Source organism: Hetaerina americana, unplaced genomic scaffold (genome assembly GCF_022747635.1).
Source record: "Hetaerina americana unplaced genomic scaffold, ioHetAmer1.1.p SCAF_3, whole genome shotgun sequence".
Lineage (NCBI taxonomy): Eukaryota > Metazoa > Arthropoda > Insecta > Odonata > Calopterygidae > Hetaerina > Hetaerina americana.
Genome location: NW_027286874.1, coordinates 13032190 through 13059828, shown reverse-complemented (window position 1 = coordinate 13059828; position 27639 = coordinate 13032190). Strand labels below are relative to the sequence as shown.

At 35.1% G+C, this 27639-nt stretch overlaps 1 protein-coding gene and 1 long non-coding RNA gene across 2 annotated transcripts in view; one reads left to right on the top strand and one right to left on the bottom strand.

Annotated features, from left to right (window-relative positions):
- Dis3 (exosome complex exonuclease RRP44-like protein Dis3) overlaps nt 1-23260 on the bottom strand; it is a 35204-nt gene extending 11944 nt beyond the window's left edge. Inside the window, exons 1-13 of the mRNA XM_071587427.1 lie at nt 23087-23260; nt 22765-22935; nt 22515-22672; nt 22181-22389; nt 21428-21582; nt 16828-16932; nt 14774-14903; nt 14069-14250; nt 8678-8815; nt 8376-8522; nt 5887-6142; nt 1649-1772; nt 307-441 (exon numbers count right to left, since the gene is read on the bottom strand). Coding sequence (XP_071443528.1) covers nt 307-441; nt 1649-1772; nt 5887-6142; nt 8376-8522; nt 8678-8815; nt 14069-14250; nt 14774-14903; nt 16828-16932; nt 21428-21582; nt 22181-22389; nt 22515-22672; nt 22765-22935; nt 23087-23140 — 1964 coding nt within the window. The 5' untranslated portion in view covers nt 23141-23260. The remainder of the gene's footprint in view (nt 1-306; nt 442-1648; nt 1773-5886; nt 6143-8375; nt 8523-8677; nt 8816-14068; nt 14251-14773; nt 14904-16827; nt 16933-21427; nt 21583-22180; nt 22390-22514; nt 22673-22764; nt 22936-23086) is intronic.
- A 47-nt stretch (nt 23261-23307) lies between these two features.
- Nucleotides 23308-24012, top strand: LOC139690668 (uncharacterized). Its single transcript, XR_011701492.1, has 2 exons — nt 23308-23527; nt 23664-24012. It is a non-coding gene; the product is annotated as an uncharacterized lncRNA (long non-coding RNA).
- Nucleotides 24013-27639: the final 3627 nt, after the last annotated feature.

The following is a 27639-nucleotide window of genomic DNA, read 5'->3' as shown; positions in this document are numbered from 1 at the left end:
GACAATATCATTAAGTTTTCTTTTTTACGAAGAAAGCTGTTTATTTATACAGCCTGCTTTACATATATTATAGGTGGATACCATATTTTTTTCTGAGTACCCTGGATCTAATTTTTTTGGCCATCCTTACTTCAAGGAAATTCTAGAGAGATTTAACATATTTCAGAGATAGAATAGTACAAAGAGCTTTGACTTAATGCATGCAAAATGACGAATTTTATGAACATCCAAACTACCACAATAGTGTCAAAAATTATAGCAATTTTTATTTTCAGTATGAGTCTCATTCTTTTAGCATAACCTTACCCTTTCTCTATTCTTCTTTTTTTCAGTAACTTAGCAAGCCTATTCAGAGATCGCAGGGAAAGAGTAACAGAATCATTGGAAGAGGGGTCATCAATGCGAATCTGTGCTTGCTCATAAGTCAAAGCATATCGTGACCTGTAAAGAGGGAAAAATGGTTTATTTGGTAAATCAGGACATAATAATAAAATAGAGGAAGCAGAACATTGATTAGTGAATGCAGATAGGAGTAGAATAAACCTTAAATGAATGTGGTCCTAATTGGCCAAAGCTTGAGGAACAAATTAAGAACTGGATAAAACACAGGAAGAACTGTATTATTATTTCAACAAAAAGATTATAATTGAAGTAAGAAAATTAGTGATAGATAAACCTATTGCTGATTTTTCTGGGACAATGTTATGGTACGAAGGACTCATGAAGAGCACTGATCTGCCATTTGTATCATAACTACAACAGCACAAAAACTGCCAACTTAATGTGAAAGAAAGGTTATAGATTTTAACAGTGAAAATAACTGATTTTTGATGCAGTGAAAATAACTGATTTTTGATGCAGTGAAAATGATTTTTGCAGCAGTGATGACAAATTTTTGTGATTTTACAATGAATATAAGTTTATAGTTTCTATTTTTTTAATGTAACGATTCTAATTTATTCGTATTAAGTATTAGCATTAAAATACTTTTTGGTCAGATGAAAGAATTTTTCGTAAATTCTAACCTGAAAAATCATAATACATCTTATGGGTAGAGAAATATGTTAATTGAATTTTGCATTATTTTATTTCAAATCCATGAAGAGAACGCATTTGTTGCTGGATAATAGAATCGCCCTTGCTCCAAAATATACATTGATGAGGGATAAATAGTATTGAATTGTATACCAAGGCAGGATATTAGAATTTCAAGAGAAAAAGAAAGGCTAAATGAGCATTAACAAAATTTACCTCAATTACTCAATTGATTGGATGCTTACTTAAGCTTTCTGACTTAACTTCAATTTCATGTTTAAGAAAAACAGTAATACTGGAGCTGATATGCTTGAAAATACAAATTATGAACTCTCTAAAATACAAACATACACTCACACCCTTAAGTCTTAACTTGAATTTACATAAAAATCTTAATTATAATGCTAGTATGTATAGGGCAATATTTATGTTCATCTAGTTGAAAACTGAATAATCAGTATTAAACTACTTCTAATCACAAAAAGTCAGGAACACCAAAACAAAATTGACTCCTACAATGCAATGTTATTGGTTCTGTAAAGACCAGAATTGAACAAAATATTACCTGAAACATGTGCGATAAATGTATACTATAAGATAATAGATAACATACCGAATGATGGATTTGCAGAATCTTGTATTAACAATATTCGCATCTTCTGTCATTTCCCAAATACATGAGAATGCAAACCGTTCTTCCCCTCCCCTTAGGGAACACAAGTTTGAACTCAGCAATTCTGTAATTAAATTGAACATTAGATTCATTAAAACGATGGAAAATATTTGCGCCATGAAAGTGAATTTTTAAGAGAAAATAAAATATCAATGAGATAATTTACACTTAAAAGTATAACAAAGGGACATGTCAATATTCCATAAGGATTATCATAGAATAAATAGTGACAAATGTGAACTATTACTAAATTCACTTTTAATATTTTATCAACTATTGCTTTTATAATACAAAACAACACCAAGATGAATATCTTGAGGTACGAGGGTAAGGTGAAAAGTTCTCGGCCTGACACAGATATAGCATTCCAATCAGCAAAAATTTATCATTCCTTCCTGGGTGCACAAGTCATTAGTTCGTAAGACAAGTTTCAACTGGTTATCTCAAGTAGTTTGTTTACGCATATAGTTGCAGAAGACATCTTCCGTGTTTTCCGTCAAAATGGAAAAACTTGTGCAGTCATAAAATGCTTCGTTTTGGATGGATTAACCTCTGAGAAAATTCATCCGAAGTTGTCCGGGAACCAGAAGAACGATCACAAGCAGGATCAAGGAATATTGCAGACCCTACAAGCTCTGCCAACCTGAAAAATCTGCGGTGGCCCAGGAACCCCATCTGATGAGACCACGCCATATTATGGTACAAGGTAAAAATCTTATACAGAGAGCAAAAGTTTTGGCGAAGATTAACCAAGGAATCAGTTGAGATCTGGCTTGATTGAAACATTTTCAATCGAGACACGGGTTACTACCTCAAAAACATGTGGAAACCAGCACTTAGGAAGAACAAGACCAAAAGAAAAAGGCGGGAAGCCACCGACCAATTAGAGAGCACCCGAGGGCATTGCCATCTGTATGTAAACTGGCCATTACTCAGTCTCAGCATCATTAGCCCTGAGGATGGAAAACGATTTGTTTTCCGAACCACTGGCATTATCGATGGAGGAACTGACCTGGTGGAAGACCTGAGAAGAAGGAGACCTTTTCCATGGTTCTTAAGGTGTTACACTTAAATACTCAGTGACTCACAAATACGATATAAGATCTAGAAGTAATGACTCTGACCCATAAACTGGATGCTGTTTGAATTTGTGAGCATTGGTTAACAACTGATTAGTTATCAAATTTAACAATTTATGGTTATTCTGTAGCTGGCTTTTTTGACAGATCTATATTATAAAACAGAGGAGTTGTCATACTTATTAAGAACAAGCAAACTGCGATCTAATAATTTGACTACCAAACACTACGTTGAAAAAGAGGTTGAATATATAGTGATATCAGAGTAGAGTCTGGAACCCTCAATTCTGCTGACGGAATCATGGGATATTGGAAAATTACCAAAGAATCCCATAGGCAAAAAACAAAATTCTGTGATCCTTCATGATGATACAGGAGCTCTCCCCAAAGACCCAAAAACTACTGCTTAGCATTTTATGGATCATTTTCACTTAATCCCAAGAAATAGGGAATAAGCAACATCAAAGTAACCCTCCCCAGTTACAGAGAAAATTCTACATTCCTTGATCCATGATAGGAGAATGAGCTGATGTCACAATTAATTAGATGAACCTGATCCTATAGATATCGCAGGCAACTTTATTCTCCTTTCACATGATCTCATCAAAGATTCACCATGACATCTAATTAATAAACCTTATAGATTAGGAGTAAGTCCCTCATCTCTTAAGAGTTCCAGTTGTGCCTATTTATAAGAGAAGGTAAGGTGAACAACCATGGACCAATCAGCCTAAGACGACAACTTGTAAAGTTTTTTGAAAACATTTTTCACAATTGCTTGATTAACTTTCTTGAAGGCAACAATATACCAACTGTGGATCAACATGATTTAGCCAACAAATCTTCTAAATCTGTCATGTACATGCTGAATATTATTTAACAAAATCACTTGATCATGGGATAGAGACAGCTCCTGAATTTCTCCGAAGCTTTTATTATGTTAATCATAAAATATTAAGATAATAATATAGGCATAAGAGGATCAGCACTTCACAGGATTGAATCATACTTATTCAATAAAGTTAAAAAGTTGCAATACTACAAAATAAACTACCGTGCTAAATGATTGTAACAATGTGAATCTGGTGGTATCACAGGAGTCCATTTTAGGACCAGTATTGTTCCATGTATATTCAAATGACCTGCTTCATTATCTTAGCAGTCAATGGTCTTCAAGTAATTTTTTACACTGATGATACTAATACACCCAAGCAACTCTTTATACTGATGACACTAAAACACTGTTATCTGGTTAATCCTAAAACGATTGGGTATATAGAAGTGAACAAGCTTTCCACAAAATAGCATTTTGGTATGCAGCTAAATGTATTGACATAAGTGCAGAAAAATCACACGATATATTTTTTACCTTAATTTAAAAAATGCACATTATGTTGGCTATGGCAAACAGTCTATTGAAGGGGTTTGGCATAAAAAATTCCAAGGTTTATTTTGATATATGAATTTCAACTGGGAGAGATACGTTCTTCATTTAATCATTAGAGTAAATTTTGCTTTATGTTTACTGTTTAAAGCAAACTGTAAATAAAGATGTGCAAAATAATATTTACTGTAGTGGATTTTATATAAAACTCACTTATGGCAGCCCTTTTTCTCTACAAATGCTGTAAGAATTTTCAAACCACAGAAAAGAGCTGTCAAAATTATTGCAAGAAAATCTTCTCACTCATCCTTTTAGATCTAATTTGAATCTCTCTAGCTTCTGCCCTTACCATGAATATTCGTTATGTGCACAATAGTACTGATTTAGAAAAACAATTACTCATTCCTTAGAAATTATACTGACCATATTTACTCAATATGAATGTAAAATGATTTGCATTCTTTCCAATTAATCTGAAAAAGATTGCTTATGGATCAAAATAGATGGGTCCGAGACTTTTAATGAACTTCTTAAGGCTGTTAAAATGCTAGAAGTATCAAAACCCTATAACTCAAGTTGCACAAATTCCTACTGGAAAAATTACATCTCTCTCTATTAGGGAATCTGATACTACATTGCCGTGGCCATTTTATAAACAGGGTACGGCAGTTAAATCTGGACAAATGAAACTTTTGTTTGGAAGCAAATGTATAAAAAAACAAATGAAAATGAAAATCCTTTTATATATAAGTAGAGGTATCTATCAAGAGTAACATTACTCAATGTAACCCTCTTCAGCTGCAATGACTGCCTTCAATCTTGTCCTGAATCGATCACATGCACACTTTGAAACAGCGCTGTTGATATTCTACAATGCTGCCACAATAGCAGCATTTAGAGATTCGACATTAGGGTGCCTCGTCTTATTGATAACTCATTCAACTATGCTACAAACATAGTCGTTGAGGGGGTTCAAGTCCACACTATTCAGGGTCAAGAACTCCTTTGACCAGAACATGTCAATGTTATCTGAGAGCCAGTTTCAGACTAAATGACTCATATGAGTCCGTGCACCGTCCTGTTAAAAGACATTGTCACCCCGAGGCCACAGTTAACATACACGGTTTCACGACATTTTTTGAAATTTGCAAAAATTTGCCAAAGTACTTTGTAATCAGTGCCTGAGCATTGCCCCGAATGAGGTGTTCTCACCGGGTAAGCAACACCTTCCCCAGACTTCTCCAAAGCATTATACTTAGCCACAATATCGTAAACAGTTGATCTGGGATACCAGAAGAATTGAACTATTTCACTGGGTGAATGCCCAGTGCGAACACTTACGATAATACTGACTCTGATTGTACTCCGCATTTGTAAGTAACATCTTGGCCATTTTGAGGTTATGAATGTTTATTAGATGTCTATAGCTTTCAAGAATGCCGATTGTGGCCTACAGTGGAAGTCCAAAATGGCGGGAAATACAAATTGAAATTTGTCCGGATATGACCGCCACATCCTGTATATCACAATGCATTTTTATTTTTAAAATTTTCTTATTCTTCATGTAAATGCTGACAGGATGAATAAATATTATTATTGTAATAAGAGAATTAAAATGGAATGCCAAGATAGACTAAAGGTTAAATTTTGATATCCCATTGCCTCTGTATTGCACAATCAGTCGTATAAACAATAACATGAATACCATGACCTACCTGGAACCATATCAATACGATTATCGACCAAGTACACAGTAGTGGCACGCAGTGCAGCTTCTCGGTCAATTGCAGTTCCCGGTCGAATGAAATGAGATACATCTGCAATGTGCACACCCACTTCCAGAAGTTGGCCACCTTGGTCATCACATTTGTCAATGACACGGCAATGAAGAGCGTCATCTATGTCAGTACAACCTGGGGGATCAACACTGCATACATCCAAATGTCTGAGATCTGTTCTGACAGCTTCATCCTGCAACCATAAATAATGCCAAGGATTAGCACATTGATTAAACTCTCAACTAAAGCAGACATTGAAATAGTTAGGACTTTTCATAAAACTCATCACAGACAAATACATTAATTTGCAACAAATCTGCCGCAGTATAATATACAAACAAACAAAGTACAATTCAACAAATAATTACATATTTTTATTCTTCAAAACTATAAAGAATATTTTTACATAGATTAAAGATGCCACAATCACTCTAGTTTACTATTGATAGAGATCTTACCATTGCCATCAGGTGTTTCCTGTACATTTAACAGATTTGAATGTCAAGAGGACTAAGATTTTTTCAAATGCAGTCAAAATATAATGCCATACATCTCTGACAGTAGCATAGACCACCATTCTCTACATAAAAGTTTATAAGGCTGACTGCATGCATCTTAAAATAGGAACTGTACTGGAAATCATAGAAAATTACAAAGATGTGATCTATTTTTGGGATAATTACATCATATCAAAGATCTAAAAATAATAAATAAATGCATCCTATTCTACATCAATGGGAAACATTCTCAGCTTTCATAAAAACAATTTATGCATCCCGAGAATATTTAGTAAAAAAAATAATTTAGTGCATACTGCAATTCATAACTTTAAGTTAATAGTCCATCATTAAACAATATAAGCATATGATCAAAATAGAGAGGCTACATGCATTTATACAAGTCATACTTCATGGTATGCATAAATTCCTTGCATTACCGAGGCAAAAATTAATTTAAAGGTGATCCAAATAATCTTTGTTCCATTTTTATGTCTACACACTTACACTACTTGCAACCTTTCTTAGTTTAATGTAAATTAGATAATTTTCTTGGGTCTTGAGATCCTAGAAACTACAGCTCTGAGGAACTCTTCCTTGAGTAAATATGATGGCCATGTCTCCTAATAGAATGCTCTCGAGTCAATCCTTAACCAATGGCTCTTTCCATTCAGGAAAAATATTACTCTCAGTGATTTTACATTTGAATATGACTTCAGCTATTGTCAAATGACATGGGCATGATTGACATCAATGCCAAAAATGTAAAAAAATATTCTAAAGATAGAATTTTCTGGCTTAACAATACTGGAATAGGGTAGGTTTTCAATGAACTCTAAATATTGCAGAGCTCCTAAGCCCTGACTAGCATGAAACAAATTATCCTTTAACCCAATAACACACAAATGTCTCATTCCTTAGCTTTGCATACTTTTGACCTCCATTGATTCCATTTTAAATGACCTTTTTATCCCTTCGCCTCATTTTCTGACTTCCGTCTCTTACAGCTATAAGCTTCCCATTGCTCCTCATTATCTCATCCATCCACTTATCCTGCCTTCTTTTAATTTATTCTGCCAGCTCCCTTTCACTACCATACTTATAATTACCAAAAGAGACATTCTGGTTCCCAAGATATACACCCTCTAACAAATATTTCATATGCAAGGCTAACATTACATGCTCGTGAAATAATAAATAGAATCTTCGGTTAATGTAGAGGAATGCATAAAAAATCGAAAGAAGTAAATTAAATAGAATTAATACACAGATGAATTAATAAACCAACAAGGTGACAAGAAAACGAGTTAGTGATTTCAACATTGAAAATGATCAGATAAAACTCACGAAGCTGATATTATTTATGAGTGAAATTAGCAGGCATTATGCTACGAGAAAATGTACGGGCAATAGTCTTTGAAAACATAAAAATTTGCAAACATAATATTTAACAGGCTGACACATGAGAAACAGTAATCAATGATTGGAAAACTGAATAAATGATATGGCAGGGTCTTATAGTTGAGCACAAACAAAAAATGTAAGACAAATATATAAATATGTACATAAAATTATAATATGCACATTGTTATGGCTAAATTAAAATTTTAAGTAGTGAGAACACATGCAAAACTATATTAATGATTATCCAAACTTTTCGGGCATAGGTGTCCTGTGTCAAAGGGTTAAAAGAAATTTCAGATCAAGACCTACAAACTTCTTGGGCAAGAGGAGAGACAAAGTTGAGGGGAGAATAAGTTCTGCAAGGATACCAGGGTGTTTGACCATTCAGGCCATCTGTTGCCAATTCTAACTATCCATTGCTAGGGTGTAATGCAGATCATCCACTGCAATTTAACTGGAGGAGAATTCCTTCAGCGTATGACTTAATAATAGCACAGAGATACATGTAGATTACTGAATAAATACCTCAGGTGTAATAATCCATGGCAGCTTGGGAAGATCAGAAAGGACTGCCTCAGAGAAGGCACTATGAGGCACGTCATGCTCCAACAGAAGCACCTCATTTTCTGTTTCACGATCTCCTATAGGACCGAGAGCTCTAACAAAGTGACCCTGGAAGTAGGTGCAACTAATTACATTTAAAACAGATTCCACAGAGCATAATTTCATGCAACCACTGAGACTACTTTAAAAATTTTAACCAGTAAGATTTAATACTTGTAAATAACCATTACCACTTAAGTTTTTAAACTAAGGTGAAAACATACCAAAGGATAACGTGAATGCCGTGGCCATGAGTCAATTGCTACAATGATTCGCTGGGAAGAAAGCACATCTGCTTGTCGTGTCTCAATCCGAACTTTGGGTATTTTACGTTCAGCAGGCACAAAGAGATGTCTAGTTGACTGAAACAGGTAACAAAAATGAACATCAACCAACTAAACTATACTCAATAATGTTAATACAGATTTGAGGAAGCAATTTCAACTTTTAGTTATTTCAACGATTTGATAATTCTAAATAACCTTTGAAAAAAATTGCTAGGCACAGCAAAACCTGATTTCAACCCTGCTTAATTTGAAAGAGTGAGCTTAAAGCTATTAGGTCTCTATGAACAAATGCATGGGAATTACTATTATACTTATTTTGGATTATGAGAAATATAATTAAAATGTGATTCTGGTCCCTCTGATTCCATTCCCCGCAAATATATCATCATTTTGAGAATAATTAACCAAAATACAATGCACGAAATATATTTCACACTAAACAAATTCAATGTGAGCATAACAAAGGCATTGCACTTTTTTCTCCAATTCTCATAAAAGATAGCACATCTTTTGTGAGATAGAATCTGCCTTGCAAATGGTCGTTTTTGTTTGTTAATTTCATAGTCCGCATGTAGTAATTGAATATTCTACAAAGATAAGGAGAATCTAATACTAGCATCACCAAATATGTTCCAAAGTTTTGTTAGACTTTAGGTTAGTCATACAGAAGCAAATAGTTGCATTTAACATGCTCAAAACATTCCACTGGTAGTGCAGACACATTTTAAGATACCATAGAAAAGATGAAATACCTTTTTACAGTAATGAATAACTGATTGAAGCACTTTTCTACTTGATAGTTGTTATCAAGTGGAAAAGTGCTTCAATCAGTTATTCATTATGTTCGACTTCCACCACATCACGCCTGAAGCTACTCAATTTACCTTTTTACAGGTTCAATACACATAAAAAGAGTTTCATGCAAGAAATTCTTTTGATTTTAACAAAACACACAATTGATATTTTGATTTGAACAATTATGGGACACAAGGATGCTGAAATAGATGGCTTAACATATAATCCTTGAGTGAAAAAAATAAACTCTAACATGCAGGAGAATTCAAAAGTTAAGACTAAAAGCTATGTTAAAAGAAATACCCGACAGAGGGTTACCTTTCTTCGTTGTATTTTTGTAAAAGAAGTTTCACTATGTTGTACAGTGCAAAGAGTTTGGAATGCCACAATCACATTAACTTGAAATAGAAGCACACTAATTCTGAGCTAGGCCCTCTCACTATCCGCCTCCTTCCCTTATACCTCTACTTCCTTGCTCACTTCTTCCATCTTAATGGCATGATTATGCTCACCTAATACAACATTAGAATTTTCAAAACATTTCTTAAATGACCTTTATTGGCAGGGTGATTGGCTTTGAAGAGCTAACTTTTGTTATAAAATATGGATTCCCTGATATCAATATAAATTGTACAGTAAAAATAGAATTTACATACGTATCAGCACAGACAATCTAATGTGTATTCCCATTAAGATGCACTAGTTTTGCAAACATCAATTCAAAGGGTAATAACATTGTAACGACGTATAATTTTTTCCTCTCACATAGGTGGGGTCAACGTCAACTTACTAAATTTATTAATGATGGAAGCAGCATCAGAGTGGATTTGAGCAGTGGCAATTGACTTCCCTTGTCGTGTATCTAGGTTCAGCAAAGGCTAGCATGCATTGGGATTCTTTGTTCGGACCCTTTGTCGCAGATGCTCGGAGTCATGTCGCAGACCGTTTGCCTCGCAACATTGTCGCCCTGGAAATCGTGTACGCATCTAGTTTGAACCTGAGCCATACCAAACGAGGTCGCGCTTTCATGGATTGCAGTAGCACTGTGTACATCACTCTACGGAGAAAAAAAAGGCTAACAAGAAGCCATTGGTGGATACGCGGTTTATTCAAGGATCGGAATAAGCATGGGCATAATCTTCTTGACACTCTTAGATTGGAGGATGAAGTGGGATTAAGAAATTTTGTTCGTATGAGTCCAGTCAATTTTGAATGTCTTTTGGCAATGGCCTGACCACGTATTTCAAAAAAGGAGACGAATTTTCAGGTGGTAGTCTCTGCTACCAACAGGCTTGCAGTCACTTTCCATTTCCTCGCAAGTGGAGACTCATATACTAACCTCATGTATACTTTCAAAATTTCTAAACAGATAATATCCGAGTTTATTCCTGAAGTCTGCCCAACCACCACCATTGCATTGAGAACGTGTTTTAAGGTAACTCTTTTTTTATTGTATGGAGTAGGTGCATGTTTAATTATTGTTCCATTTGCAATAAAAAAAGGAAAAATTATTTTTTCTTTGTAATTATTTAATTCTCAATTTACATAAAAAAAGAAATATTTTTAGAAATGTAAAAAATAGGAGATTTAAAACTAAGTTTAGATTGGCATGTAATTCTTTATGCAGGAGGGCAATGAATGCATGCCGTAGTGGAGTGTGCTATCACTCCCACTCGGTGAAGGAACTGCACTAATAACAGGGCCATCAGAGTAGGGTGCGGTGAAGTGTGAAGGGGTAGTGGGCAATGAATGTGAATTATCAGCGTATCAACCGTTTCGTTAATTGGAAATAATCTGAGTTACATTCCGTTTTTCCAAATTAACTTTGTATTGTGGTCTGTTGGTGGTCCATTTCGAATCACTTATGAAATCGGGAAAAATTGAATGACTATCCCTTTTCGCAACCGCGTCAGTCAAAGATTTCATGCATTGCAAAGCCTCAACACTGATATCATCAGGAGTGTCGCATACTCTTTTGCACTTAGGTGGTAGAAAAATCGGATTTCCTGGTAGGCTGTCCGCACTTTCCCTTCTCAATTAATTGTAAAGTGGAATCTTTTGTCCACATTATCACTCCTATCAACAGAAAAGCGAACAAAAAGCAATCAGGAAAGTGCAAAAATGGTAGAGAGGTTCACCTTGTTTAAGATTCACTTACGCGCTGACTCAATGTTGCGCAAAATTGTGTAAAGAATCCCATTTTGGGTGGCATACAAAAAATACCAAAACGCATCACACGAGATGCAAGATTCATTGTCGCGGAGCGTCCCGGATGCTAGAAATAAATCCCAGACACAGCTCGTGCAACAAAGAGTCCGAACAAAGAATCCCAGTGCGTACTAGCCTTAAGAGGGGTCATATGCTGGCCTCAAGGAGAAAATTGAAAACTGCCAGCACCCACAATAATTACAGGGGCCCTAAGTTTAATTGATTATTTCTCAAGTTTTTAATCAAACTAAACACTACTTCTGCAAGCATATTGCATTCCCTTGAATAGGCACCTGTCAACAATTTTCTTTCAGTTCAAACAGTTTCCACACCCACTAAAGCTGATAGGGACTAATCTACCTACATACCATCAACCATCTCAAACGATTACTATCATAACCTCTTGATATTACTTCATCAGGTATTTTACTTATATTATTATTACAAAGGGAATATTTTAGCTCTCAGGCTATATATTCATGGGAGAGGATAAATATACCATGTTGTAAAAAAGAGCCCATAAATGATTTTTTCAAAATTATGTTTAATTTTATGAATAATAATTACAATAATAAAGGGTACAAATCCATCTTACCAGCCTTCCTGCCCATTAAACATTATATTATATTTTTCCAGAATTCTGATAACTGTTTATAAAAGTGAGGAATAATGAACTAGAATGAATAAATATGGGAACCATTTAAATGAATAGACCTATGAAATGGACTACAGGTCAATAAACTATTCCGTAAAACGAGCAATTAAGTCCCATTTATACAGTACATATTTTATGCATTAAATTGGTGAATTGTGGGTGATTTGCTTCAATTGTAGTTTAATTAGGTATCCATATTATAAGCTTTTAAGTAATTATTATAACAATTATGTGGATATTATTGCTATATTTTTTGTAAATTTGATGAAAAAATTCCAGTGTTAATTTATAAGGCCTATTTGGCTTGTCGATGAAAAGATAATGAAATGAAGCTTTCTTAAGGATTTTACTCTCTAAACAGTATGGGATATTTCAAACCAGATACATTCAATATTTTTTGGTCCCTTAAAATGTGAAATAAGGAGGTTTATCTATAAATATAATTAGTAAAGGAAGAATATGAAGTCACACTTGATAGCAATTTCAGAAATGTCCATTACTGAAGGTGACTGATATAAAAGGGAAAAGGTGTACGAGGGCGGTTCAATAAGTACCCGTGTTAGAAATGAAGAAACCATTTTTTCAATAACATTTTTTGTATATTTCAACATAGCCCCCTTTTAGAAAGATACACTTCTCCCAACATTCCGGCCATTTTTTTAACCCCTCCAAAAAATAGATTTGTCAAACTCTTCAAAATATGCCTCTGTCTCGGCGATAACTTCCTCGTTTGAGCTAAATTTTTTTCCCGCGACCCATTTCTTCATGTTAGGGAATAAGAAAAAGTTGCAGGGAGCCAGATTGGGTGAATATGGGGGGTGCGGCAGCAATTCATAACATAGTTCATGCAGTTTTCAAAGTTGACAGCCAGATCAGCTTGTTGTCAACCGTGAGCAATCGTGGCACCCACCGGGCCAACAATTTTTTCATCACCAACTTATGACATAAAATATTAATTGCTGTTCCGGTCGACACACCCATGGCCTCTGCTACTTTGCACACTTTTGTTCATCGATCAGCGAGAATCATGGCGTGGACTTTGATGATTTCCTCGGTAACCATGTCTGCCAGGTGTCCTGGTCGCTCCTCATCAAAAACAGATGTTTGCCCACGTTCAAATTCATTGAACCAATATAAAACTGTGGTCATAGATGGCAAAGTGTTCCCATAAACAGCATCCAACTTTGCTTTTATCTCCTCACATTTCTTCCCATCCAAAAACAAAAAGCGAATCACCGAATGATACTCCTCTTTTTCCATCTTAGCAAAAATCACGAAACACCTTTTACTCGAATGGCTGCCAAATCCAAACTAATTTTTAAATCAGTCTGAAATTTGTTTCACCGTCGTTTGATAGATGGCAGCACACGATGATAACATAAACTTCCCTCAGGAACGCCCTTTGTCGTCAAACACGGGTACTTATTGAACAGCCCTCGTATGATAGTTTGGAAACTGGCAGTAATATACACGGTGAATTGCACAGAAATATACCTTACCTGAGTATATCATCAAATTTTGAAGCATTAAACAGATTTGAAAGAAATGTTTCTCTAAAAACCAAAGCACAAATTCCTTTACAATGCTTCAAATTCATCCTTTGTGAAACTCATTCTAGTTAAGTGATGGGCATAAAATGTAAAGGCATGCATTTTATGGAAACAACTTACAGATCTCCCAGGAGTAACTTGGAGAATTCCACAATACTGCCGCCACTTTCGCCGTATAATTGCCACCACCTTCCCAGTTGGTATACGCTCCTTTGTCTTGCTTTTCTCAGCACTATCACTACTCTTTTTTGAAGTGCTACCAGATACTAAATCAATCTCTTTCTCTTCTTCAACCATATCACCTGAAATTGGGTTACAAAAAAAAGTTTTTGAAATCCAACCACAGTACAAAATGGTAAATTAAAAGCTCAAGTCTATTACTTATTACCGCTATTGTCTATTACCAGTTAATGTCTACCAGTGAAGCTGGTTGACAATTCAAGGTAAAACTGAACAACAGGGAAAAAACAAAGTATCATTTTTTGTCTTACTTATTTCATCATATTTATAAGAGATATTTCATTTGTTAAACATGTAAATATACTTTTTAAATGTTTTCCACAACCTAAATTGTAAATATTTTTCAAAGATCCATTTTAAGATGTCCTAAGGCTTCACTGTAATAAAGTCATGGGCTTAAATTGGGCTCCTAATTTATGGTAAAAATGTGTATATGGTAAGAAGGAACTGTTTTCGTCGTGCAAGAAATAGAATATCTACAAATTAATTTGAGAAAAATATGAGGCACTATGTAAAGGTAGTGATTATTTTCAGAAAAATGCAGCAATAAGCAAATCAATGTTATCTGATTTAAAAAAACTGTACCTTCATCACCAGCTTCGTCTTGCAAGACCACTTCACTTGGTGCAGACCATTCTTCCTTAGGAAACAGTTCTACAGCTACTGTATCACCATCCACTGCTCTGTTGAGACCAGATCTCCCCTGAACCAGCACCTGCAAAGTTCAACATGTGTCAATGCTGAGCCAGTCAACACGTTTACAATCAACATTAGCATTAAAAAATGACATAGAAAGTTATGATAAAAGAATAGAGATAATTAAATACAAAGTTCTATGGGAAGTTTTCTGTCCTCAACCATTAGGAAATAATCAGATTTAGAAGCATGGTATTCAACAAGAAGAACGCAGATCAATGAATCAAAGCATAAGAGATGTTGTAAGGTATAAACAGTCTAAGTGTTTAAAAGTTGGCTTTAACCTCATGGACTGAGGCACGTCACGCATGACTACAAATGCCAGTGACATTGTATGTACGGTATTTCGTCACAACATCTTGTTCCTTTAAAAGCCCCAAAATTTCAGAGTTTAAGAGGATGCCTCGATAGTTTAACTGGCTAAAGCACTTGACCGGATATTGAGGGATCTGGGTTCGAATCCCACTCAAGGTAAATGATTTTTACACTCTGAAATTTTTGCATTGAAATGCACATTAGCGGATGACTCCATTAAAAGTTACTGTTGTGGCATCTCCCGCAGTTTCTTTGGAACCATCAAAATTCTGGAATAACATTCTATCATTTCTCATGGAGAAGAACGGTGACAAAATTTCACCCACATGGCTTATAAAGGGCCAAAATTCAAATGTACAAGGGCTAAGAAAAGTCATGAATGAATTAAATGAATACATTATCTGCATTGAGAATGCAAATATGATTTCAATTAGTAGAATTAATGAATAAGAAGCGAAACCTCTATTACCGTAGCAATTGATTAACCAATAAATTTATATTTGTCCATGGAGTTGTTGTACAAACATAGGACACATCAAAGAAACTATACAGCTGCAAATTATTGTTGCAGATATTCATTGACAGGGTAGAAAAGTTTTTTTTTAATAGCGACACTTTATTGAGATTCCTTACATTGTCAGGTAACTTACTAAAAAGAATGAGGTCCATATTTTTAAGACCAAGTACTGCATTTTTAGTTCTTACAAATGATTGGCAAGTTTTTAGAGGTTCTGGTATTATAAGTATCATAATATTCTAATAAATAATAATTGCTATGGCAATAAAGATTTTGACTATTATTTCTCAACTCTATAACACCTAATCTTATTACCAATAATTCTATTAGGAAATCAATTGATTCCAACCAATTGTTTAGATATTTTAATAATTTTGTAATAAATTAATAAAATAAAATATTGACGAAGTATTTACGTTTTGGACATTTCTTGTCGTTTCATGTTCTGTTAGTGAAGTTTTAAACAGTAGTATCCAAATAGAAGTATACAAAAATATGTATGTATACTAGGAGTGACCCTTCCCTTGGACTAGAACCTGGACATGGTGAAAGGACTGGGATGATCTGACGTTCCCTACACCTGTGCCAGTGGGAGCAATAATATTTGTTCCTGGTTGGCTCATCCATGTCAGATAGGTGGAAAAATATCACAATACAAGATACCTCTTGTTTCCATCCTTCCCACATGCATGACCTCACCTCTCCTTCTTTCCCAATGCAACAATCCTAATGAACGGAACCTCCTATGAGTGTTTCTGCACACCTTTTGAACACAAGAGGTTGGACCACAATTTAGATCCGAAGAAATTCTACCTTTTGTAACTCCGATAATTTGTTGACTTAATTAATGCAAGGTGCATGAGTTAGATTTCAAGAACAGAACTAATTTTTATGTAGAAAATTCGATTTTCCATCTGTACTTCTTCCTCTGCTTGTTTATATGCGGGTTAGGTGATATTGGATTTTAATAATGGCGGTCTAATTTCAATAACATAAGACTATTGTGGTATTCGAAATTACAAAATAACAATTTATCTAAATAGGTAATTAAGATAAACCACACAATCCTTACGGTTCTAAAAAATTATCTTTAACCAATACAAAAGCTTACCATGTAATCTTTCCCTTCAACATTTACATTGCCCTCCAAAAAATTCTCCCGAGATGCCAAAAATGATCCTTGAAGTAGACGCCCACTTTTAACTCCTTCTCTGACCTGAAACATACAAATGATTCATTTAGAACACAGGCAAGGAGAGCCTTTACTGATGAAGCATATTGGAACATGTTAGAGAACAAAAATTCATACAATTAAACGATAGACATAACGTAGTGCTCTAATAATAAATGTTATGAATGTCCCTACTCACTAACGGAATATGTCAGCAACTCATAGAAAGGAAAACAACTATGAAGATTGAAATTTGGCGGAGAAGGAGAAAAAAAAATGCCAGGTGGAATTCACCAAAGGCAGAAAAAAATGGATAGAGGGGACACTGAGGGACAGATTGAAGGTCATGCCGAATAGGAGAATGCTGGGGAAACAGGGAAGAGAAAAAAGGGGTTGAGGAAAGACTTTTTTTGATGGCATGAAGGGCGGCAAAAAATATGAACTGGTTCACTCAACGGATTATTTATGGCACATTACAAACTACTTCTCTTTTAATTCGATGAATTTTTACATCAGCTTCAACAGTTTATCATTAATCTTATAGCAAATAGTAATGTGCTCTGTAATGTTATCTGTGACAAATTTAACAGTGCTGGGGTTTACTTGGTAGAATTTCTTTATGATAGGAGTTAAAATGCACTGTGATTCCAAAAAATAATTTATGATGATTGTAATACACAACATCAAAATACATATTGTGCAGGCAGGGAGGAAGGAAGTGCACAGAGATGAAGCGGGACTTGATGTAGAGTAGGTTGCTGGATTGTGTTTTGTTAGGAGTCACAAACTATTTATTTGGTAGTTGTTTCCATCCACAACCTACCTTACCCGGTAGACTACTTCATGATAATAATGGAATAGGATTTAAACATTTAAAATGTTGGAGCAGGTCAAATCTGTTGAAATGAGTAGAAAATATCAATATTTCACAGGGTAAAATAGATTTGAAAAAGCTCTAATATGCTCATAAAAACTTATATTTAGAGAAACTTAAATTACAAAAGCTGTCCACACATTCCCCTAAGCTATATCGAAATTTTAAGTCATCTCAGTTCTCCTTATGCCACTGATACCTTTTAAAATGACGGTATGATGTAATTTCACTTTAAAGATAAATAAAATTACTGTTAGGTACCACCTTATGGTGAAGATTTATCGAATAAGTGGTTCTGGTTCATTTTCATTCCCTCTCTTTACTAAAGAACTTCTACAGTGAAATTAACACTTATTTGGAAATTGGTTTTCCACTAGCATGCATATGGATTTACACATCCTTTTTGGGATTTCCAATTAATGTTATTTCCCTTTTCATAAAACTTGAACCACCTTCCGCCCCCTTTATACCTTACCCATCCCAATTGCTGCTTAAACCCCCTGCCACACACCTTTTTGGTGGATCTCCAAGTATTTATGTAGATATTTTACATGCCCACAAAATTACGTGATATTAGGACATTGCGGTCACACAAAAAATAACAGCCAAAAGAAAACAGACAAATAACGATGCAATGGACTTCATTGAAGAATTTATTTAAGGGTTGCCTTATCTCATGATAAAACAAGAGGGAATTGACTTTTCAAGGGTATTCACAGTAGGGCAACTTGAAAACAAGGCTGATCATTTTAAATGCTAGCATGTGAATTGTGAACAGGATTTGTACCAAAGAAGTAAACAATAACTTCTAATTACTACCTGGATGTTTGGAAATGCTTGTTGTGGAGAATTCTACAAATGACAATGAAACACCAAGAAAATGAAAGTTGGGAACTTTAAAGTGACACTTCATTAAGTAACAAGGATGTATAATTCAGCAGTTTTTGTACCAGCAAAATGTCAGGGAATTCTACACTTGGCTGATTCACCCAGCTTAGCCTCCAGTGACCTTTCTGTCCCCAAAACTCAAAACACCATTCAAAAAAAGTTGCATCCATTCGTTCTTTAACTGGGTACCCACCTACTGCTGTCAGGAATGACAGCAAAAGCTGGTACTCAGTGGGCTAAGGCACCAACAAGGGAACAACAAGTTGCAAGGCATAATGTTGTGCGACAGAGATAAGGACCTAATGCGAACACCAACATGCTATTGCGACACAATCACATTATTTTTCAATCCGGAAATGGTCAATACCATTATGCGTCATACGAATAAAAAAGCAAGCTCAACATATGCAGCATGTAATGAAAAAATCCAGGGAAAAAACCACTTGTATGGAAAGATTTTGAGCTTTAGGAATTTTATGCATTCCTGGCTATTCTGATAAACTCGGGCGCCAATATCTCAAGTACTGATAATGCAAGGGAAATGTGGAAGTCTTACTCATGTCCATTGTACTGTGCAGCAATGGTGATTAATTGCTTCTGGAACATCATGCGTTTTATGCAATTTGATGATGAGAACACTCGTGCTCAGCGCATGGCGAGTGATAAGGCTGCTCCAATACCAGACCTTGGGACAATATCCAACGGTAATTTGGCAAACCATTATAAGACAACAGAGCACCTGACAATCTATGAGGAACTTTTTGCATAACGGGGTCGAACTAAATTCACCCAATATATTCCATCAAAGCCAGCCCAGTATGGAATCAAAGTATCTACATCTACATGATACCCTGCAAGTTGTCGCAAGGGTGTGTGGCAGGGGATGTTAGGTCACCACCCGTAAATAGGAACAATACCACATGTAAAATGAACAACATGAAAAACTACACGCACAGCAGCATACACACTGATGCAAATGTATACACCATAAACCAACAAAGACCTCCACCCCAGGATGCAGCATGAAGTCCATCCAACAACACGCAAGCCAGGACACAACAAGCAAGAAGGCGAAACTCCACCACCACATGAACATACAACACAAAATGCTCTCCTCCCCAAGGTGAATGTGAACGGTATGAAATGCGACCCAACATTGAAAGTAGCAGGCGGGTCATCCCGAGGAGAGGGAGGCACTTTGAAGAAAAATAAGTCATAGAATCCACCAGCAATGGCTGCATTGAAAACATGAGAAGAATTATCCACTGTGTTTGGCTTTCATGAAAAATTAACCATGCGCAGTCATGTGCCAAAAAAATACAGTAATTTTACTATCATCAATGCATCGGGATGCAAATATTGGTGATGGTGTAAAGAAAAAACCCAAAATTATTGAATTTTACAATTGGTCAAAAGCTGGAGTGGACACAACGGATAAAATGCTTGGTAGATATACTACAAAAAATTAACTCACAGGTGGCCTCTATCATTTTTCTACAATATTCTCAATATCACCTGCCTTACAGCATATATTGTTTATTTTAAAAATAATAAAGTGCTCTCGAAAAAACTTTTAAACGACGATTATTTTATCAGTAACTGGGCAGAGAGCTATGTGCTCCCAATATCATTCAAATAATGCACAAATCACTAGGCATTTTGTAACCAAAGTAGCGATTGAAAGTTTTCAGGGTCAACCTTAAATCCACATGTTCATCCAAAAGCCAGGAAACCTCATGCTCAGTTTGATTCAACTGGAAGGAAAAAATTACTGGAGCATGCCGTATTTGTCTACGGAGCGAATTAAAAAAAAGTTGCAAAACTCGAAAGTCATGTTTGGTATGAGAGTTCCTTGTTTGGGATGAACATTGTAATACAACCACAACATGTGAGGACTGTGCAAAATAATTAAATATTTCTTATTTATAATAATTAAATGCCAGTTTTTTGTATGGAACTGTGTTTTTATAAATAAAAGAAAAATTAACTAAAATAAAAAAACCGGAATGATGTTTTTTTACCTACTATCTTTACTATTGTTTATAAAAATTGTTTAAATGAAGGAAATAACAAACGATATTTTTGATTATTTATTCAAGAGTCAAGTTACATAAACACGTTGATAAACGATCTCTTAAGTGCATATAAAACCGGCTTTTATACACAAACACCTTAGGGGGTACCCGGTCATGAAGGAAGGGGTATTAAGTTTGATAGTTAATAACCATAATTGGATCATTGATTGCAAAACATTTTTATGAAAAATAGGTGTGAAACTACTTCAATTTTGGGGATCCGGGCTGCCATAAATTTTTTTAAAGGGAATGTCAATTAATTCTATCTGCGAATATGAAATGGACACCCAGGTACCCGGTTATGGACTGAACGGTTAAACAGCATTCAAGCCTTCTAAAGTCTGTCCTAGATGCATGCAGCATATAAATATATAAGGACATATTTTGAATAAAAAAACCTCAAATGAATCATTGTCGTCAGTTCAGTGATAAAACTGAACTGACAATAATGACTGAACTGAATTGAAAAAAATGACTTGGCAAAAATAAAACCGGATGTGCACTTGTTAAACAATTGTAGCCCATATTGGGACACTTATGGGTTCCAGAACCCTGAGGAATAAACCCAGAGATAAGACTCATAATCAGAATCCAAAAATAGACAGCACAGTGAGATAAAAATAATTAAGTCCCATTGATGCAATGGCACCTACATCAGAACCAACAACTTTTCTAAATCTATGAGTATAAATAATTAAACAACCTGCGCTGGTGTGAGATGCAGTGGATAGAGAGCAGATGACTTGTCTTTATCCTTTGAATCTTTCCTCTTATTTTCATCCCACTCATCAGAAACCTTCAAAGTCAACCGGTCTTCTAGTCCAGGAAAACCTGACAAACTTCGAACATAGGCAGCGACTGGAGATAAAAAAAAAGTTGTCTAATGATATATATTTATTGGATGTCCACTAACTTCATCTAATTAGAAGGTTTTAAAAATGCTCAAAATGTTTGACAGAAACCTTTTTATTTATATTTATTACTGAAAAGAAATGGGCCACCAAAACAAACTGCAGCAAAATTCTTACAAAGAAGTAATATTTAGGCACCGAAAAATTTTAGTTTATCCAAATATACACAGATCCCCTTCCACCAATTTTTTTTTCTTCAGGGATTATAGACCCAATTCAGTTTGAGCCAGATAAACATTAATGCATGGACATTGGACAACAAAGAGGTAAAACTACTCTCTATGGTTAACAATTAAGGCAGGGTTAGTATTAATGCTCATAGAACACCTTTGTCAGACATGTTCACGGTGAATTCTGAAACAGTAATACCTTTATTTGGTAACAAATGACCAGATAGGGATTATAATCATAACTCACTTAAGTTTCAAATTCAAATCTAAATAAACAAACATTTGCAAAAGATGAAAAAAAGCGCCTTTAGACAACAATATTTATTTTCTACTATTATTATTACTATTTCGTGTAAACAAACACTTTTAACTCACTAGTTGAAACAAGAATTCCTTCTTCCTTGGCTTTCTCCAAACTTCCAATGTCATCAGTAATAAGCACTATTTTAACTTGATCCTTTTCCTCTTTACTTTGTTGACTTCTTTTCAAGTGGCCCTCGTACCATGACACAACTTTTCTAATAGCGCGGTCATTCCTGTCATTGGCAGACTCCCCTCTTTGCCGCTCCCCTACATACGTCTGCCTATGGAGAAAATGAAATGAATTTCATACACACGATGCATTGCTCTCAGATCCCGAGTTACTTTTCACATTATATTCTTTCAATAGCTCTTTGCATCATTTTTTTTACACAAACATATAACTTACTGGTGGTGCTCATTAACAAATGTATAAAAGTTTCTCTCCCGATTTGACATTAGACTCCTCAAACGGGCATGAAGGGTACAACTTCTATGCCGTACTTCTTCCAAAACTGTCTGCACTATAATAATATTGTAAAGAGCGTCAACCTCGAGCACGTCCATCTGCAACGAAATTTTAGACAATTAGTTTTTCATGAAACTTAATTACAAAATGAAGTCGGTAAATTATTAAGAAAACTAGCAATTTTTCCTACCTGATGTAGGACAACATTTGTATCCAAAACTAAGTAATGTGGAAAGGGAAAGAGACTACTTTTAGACTCAGGCATTTCCTCCAAAACAAGATCTCTTGTTTTGTGAGGGCAAATGACGCATAACTGAGAGCCACACCAAATATCATCTCGAAGGTAGTGTTCTCTTACAACCTTAAAAAATTAGTAAATAGAAATTAATAAATCGTAAGTACTACGTCCGCAATTTGGTACTGAATTGAGATAAATAAATTTCATGAGTTCACACAAAAATTGGATAAAAACAGGCACTCCAGGAAGTGATGAATGCTCCAAAACAAGTTACCTTCAAAATATTCCCTTTCTTAGTTTTCGTGAGGAAAGTTTTGGTCATCAACATGTTCACTCTTCCGTCAGTATAATTCAAATATGATAAAAAGATAGTTCTAACAAGGAAAATACAATTTTATTTTTAACTGCCGGCAAGCCACATGCCTTGAACTGGTTTGTTGACAATTTACTGGTGCGCTTTAGCTGCATTCGCTTGTTGTCAATAGCTGAGAATCAATTTTCATTTGTGTTAAAGGTAACCCAGCGGGGGGATTTTGTGCTTGTTGAAATAAGAAAGCGATGTCAATGATTATTTTAAGTTTATGTATTTATGATTCAAGTTATTGGTAGGAATTCGAAAAGTAGCAATGAAATCAACGGGCACGTTTAGCAGGAGACGTTTCCCTGCATTATTCGCTGGAATGATGGCGCTTTTAGTGACAGGCTTTTACTACAGGTTTGCTATCCTTGTTAAATTCACCTCGTTGTGGCATAACATCTGTTGTACAGACAGGACAAGGCTGTGATTGCGTTTCAAATAATTACAGGTTATATACAAAATGTCATTTAATTAGTATTATTTTTTTCAATAGGAAGAGTTTCATGCACGATCTTGAAGGCTTACGGAACAGTTTGGAGAAAGAAAACCAAGAAGCAAAAATTTTATTAGAAGCGTCCAAAAGGATCGCGAAACAACAAAGTGAAAGCATAAAATAATTCATGGCAAGTTTCGGCATGGGAAGTGATTCTTTGGTTGAATGCTTTTAAACTAGACGAGATGAAATGAATATTTCACTATTTAGTGTTCCGAGTTCTTTGGAATGGAAAGGATGAATTATAAGACTTACATGTGTTATAATGTGTATTTTGTTTTGATCTTTATCACTATTATGTGTACCAAAGGAGTTTCTTTTGAGTATGAATAAAGTGAAACCCGTTGAATAGGTTTTTCCTTGAAAGTAGTATCATTTTACACCACTAAGGCGTAATTAATTTAGCTGAACAAAACTTGTGTGAATTATGTAGACTATTTATATGCGGCTCGGGAAACAGCTTGTATTTTTATATTCATTAAATTCGGCTTCTGCTTCCTTTGTGTTGAGTACTATAACACTTGTAAATCCTTCGGCTATTGCCCCTGAATGTATGCCGCCTTAATTAATTTGAATTGCCCGTTCATTGCATTTCGAGCGCTATCGATTAATTCAACGTTTAATGTCATGCTGCCCTGTTTCTAATTGTGCGGATGCCCTTTCAAATTCTATGGTGATATTTATATGGGTAAATATAGGGTAACTTTTGGTGAAAGAAATACTGTAAACAATAACTCGCCCCTTTCTACAAGGCGTAACCATACTGAGAAGAGGAACCAGTAGGTGCCAAATATTTTTAGTCAATTTAGAATCTTCTCTAACTACATGGACAGGATGTTGTATAAACTTGCTTTGCATTTCAAAAATTGGCATGCCTGTTCATTTTTCCTCCCATATTTATCAACTATCTCACGGGTATATTTGTTCCTCACCTCAGACATAGCATGCTTCCCATGTACGCTCTTAATATATTATTGAGGGTATGATGGCATTTACTGCAAAGTAGCCTCACATTTATAGGGACTGAAAATAGTTGAATATTTCTACCTTTCCGTTTCCTCCTCCTCAAAGTGACATTGGACTTAGTAGCCTGTTTTATCAGCATTCTTAAGACAGACATTCTCTACCATCAACACAACTTCTTGAGTGTTTTCCAAGAAGGCAGGAGGTTTTGCATTGGTTTCCACATTCATTTAAAGAGGGAGTCTATCGTCAATAAATTTAGCATTAAGAGCAATCCTCACATTGCATCCTAGTGTCACAAGTGATAAACTCTAACGTCATTCTTGTACAAATTCCAAAGAAACTGCGGGAGATGCCGCAACAGTAACTTTGAACGGAGTAATCCGCTAATATGCATTTAAATGCAATAATTTCAGAATTTAAAAATCATTGGCCTTGATGGGGATTCGAACCCGGATCCCGGGAACGCACGGCTCTATTGCAACCAAATATATCGTTACCATTTACATGCATTCATACTCTACATGCAAGTGATAACAAATATCAAATTTTGAAGTTATCAAATTCTCACCCATTCGCAACTCAATGCGCATTTGGAAATCTATAGAATTAGAGGAATAAAAATTTCTAACATGAGTTGAAGTATATGCTGCATCTGCCTGAATCATTTTTGGTATATCTGACTGCATGGATGTGATTGCAGTAGAAGAAGTTGAATTTACATTTTCGTCAGGCTCATTCAGTGGGGGAGAATAGATATGCTGTGCGTTTTCTATAGACTACCTATAGATATCACATATCAATAGCCCCTTGCTGCATCATTCCCCACTTACATCAGTTTTAGTGGTCTTAATGCAAAAATTCAACCTTCTGATTAAATTCTGTGGGTGCATTGTTTTCTCGTGTAAGAAATATTACTGTCAGATCAGAACATTTGGTCATTTATGAATTTCAACAAATATTGTGGTATTCCAATAGACACAGGTAAGTTGCCTTTTAAATAACTCCTGTCCACCATATTTTAATTCAAATTTTGGGTTTTACAGCTGTATTTACAGTAATGGTATTTACAAATTTGGTCTATGCATTAAAAACATTTGATATTTCGTGATATTATCATAGCAATGTTTGAACACTCCGCATGAAAGAATATTGCCGAAAGTCAAGTGATTTTCCAGAATTCGTAGAGCAATAAGACAAATTTACATCCCATAATCATGCAAAACACTGTCCCCTCTCACCTGCCCATCATGCCTAGTGCTTCTGTTTGTTTTTTAACATCTATTTTAGCATTTCCATCCTTCTTCACACTCACATGTCAGAACCTCCATCCTATCACCTGGTTTCAATGGCCAGTTTCAGCACCATAAAATACCGCATTCCATATGAAAGTTTTAATGCTAAAAATTTTAAAATTAATGCTCAATAGCTATAACTTTTTCAGGTAATATTCTCTCTTCATAACAACCACTGAGTTTCCTTTATCTGCCTTTTGATGATTTAAGTCACAATCCTTAACCACTTAATAAACAGATTGAAGAGCTGCTACTTCAAGGTGATTGCATTTGTTATTTCTTAAAAGTATGATATGAATTCATGGAAAGCTACTGTTTTGCAGCCTAGATCTTCCTGGGAAAGAGTATCTTCACAATCAACTATTACATTTTCCAAATTGGGGTGAATTGGCAGGTTTCTAACTTACTTCGGTGCTTTTTCAAACAATATAAGAGTACTGTTGAAAGGACCATGCATCATTTTCTCTTGGAAAATAGGCGTTGAAGATGCCGGTTTTGAAGAATTACATTTTTCAGGATATGGAGACAAAAGCAAAGGGTAAAATCCTGTGTTTCACTTAATGATGTTGACTGCTTACAAAACCTGTTGTATCAAATAAAATCCAGTGGAACTTACAACTAAGCTTTTATTTTTTTCAATCATCAATTCCTTATTTTTACCAAGTACCTAATACCAAAGAAGTTGAAAGCAGGTATGTTATTTTTCTTGAAAACAATGGCAGTAAAAATTACCTGGGGATTACCCAAAACATAGTTATGCCTTGAATATCAGTTCTTCTATTGCACTGTTAATGAATGTGTCATTTAGAATGGTTTATCAGTGAATTAAAAGAGGCCCAAGTTATTCCACTGTTTAAAGGTGGTAACATATCTAAATGAAGTACCTATAGTCCTATATCTATACTACTCTCTCATTTCAATAATAATAGAGAAAATTGCAAGACAAAGACTTTTTTACTACTACTTATATTAACATCATACTTTCCTGAATATTCTAGTACTCTGCTTTTGACACTATTGTAAAAATTCATAATCCCCTCGATCAAACTTTGACTTTTGAAAGAGCTGGAATTAGAGTTGTGCCATTAAAATGATTAACACAGTTTAAACAATCATCTATCTGAGAGAATGCAATATGTCTACTCTTTTCACTTGCCTTAAGACATGGAATCTACAAGGCCGTTTTCTTATCTAAATTAAAAGATTTTTTACTTCTCAACAGACATTTATTTTCAGATTTCATTTCACATACTTTCAGCATCATCAGGTACTGCACCACAAGTTGGTGAAATTTTTTGTACCATAAGATGCATTTCTGTGAAAAAGAACTCAGTCTTATAATATAGACACTAATTACTTCCACTAAGTGAAGCCTGAAATGGTAGAGTAAATCTGTTTTCTTATACTTAAATAATGGTTGGTCGGAACAAAGTTGTTCACATGCAGAGCCATCTATTGATAATTCCTGAAGCCACTAAAGTTATTATTTTAATCCAGAAGTCGTTTGCCTGTTGACGAAGGCAGATAACAATGTAATCATTGCTCCTGCAGAGTACATCCTGTGATTCCAATATTGTGAGCAAAAGATAATCAGCTGCTCAAATTAATCAGCAGTTGTGCCTAGTTTATGTCTGTACAGTAATGAGTGAAGGCAAGGTTAGACAATGGTGCCGAGACTTCAAAAATAGCCATACAAATGCATATGATGAAAGTCGGAG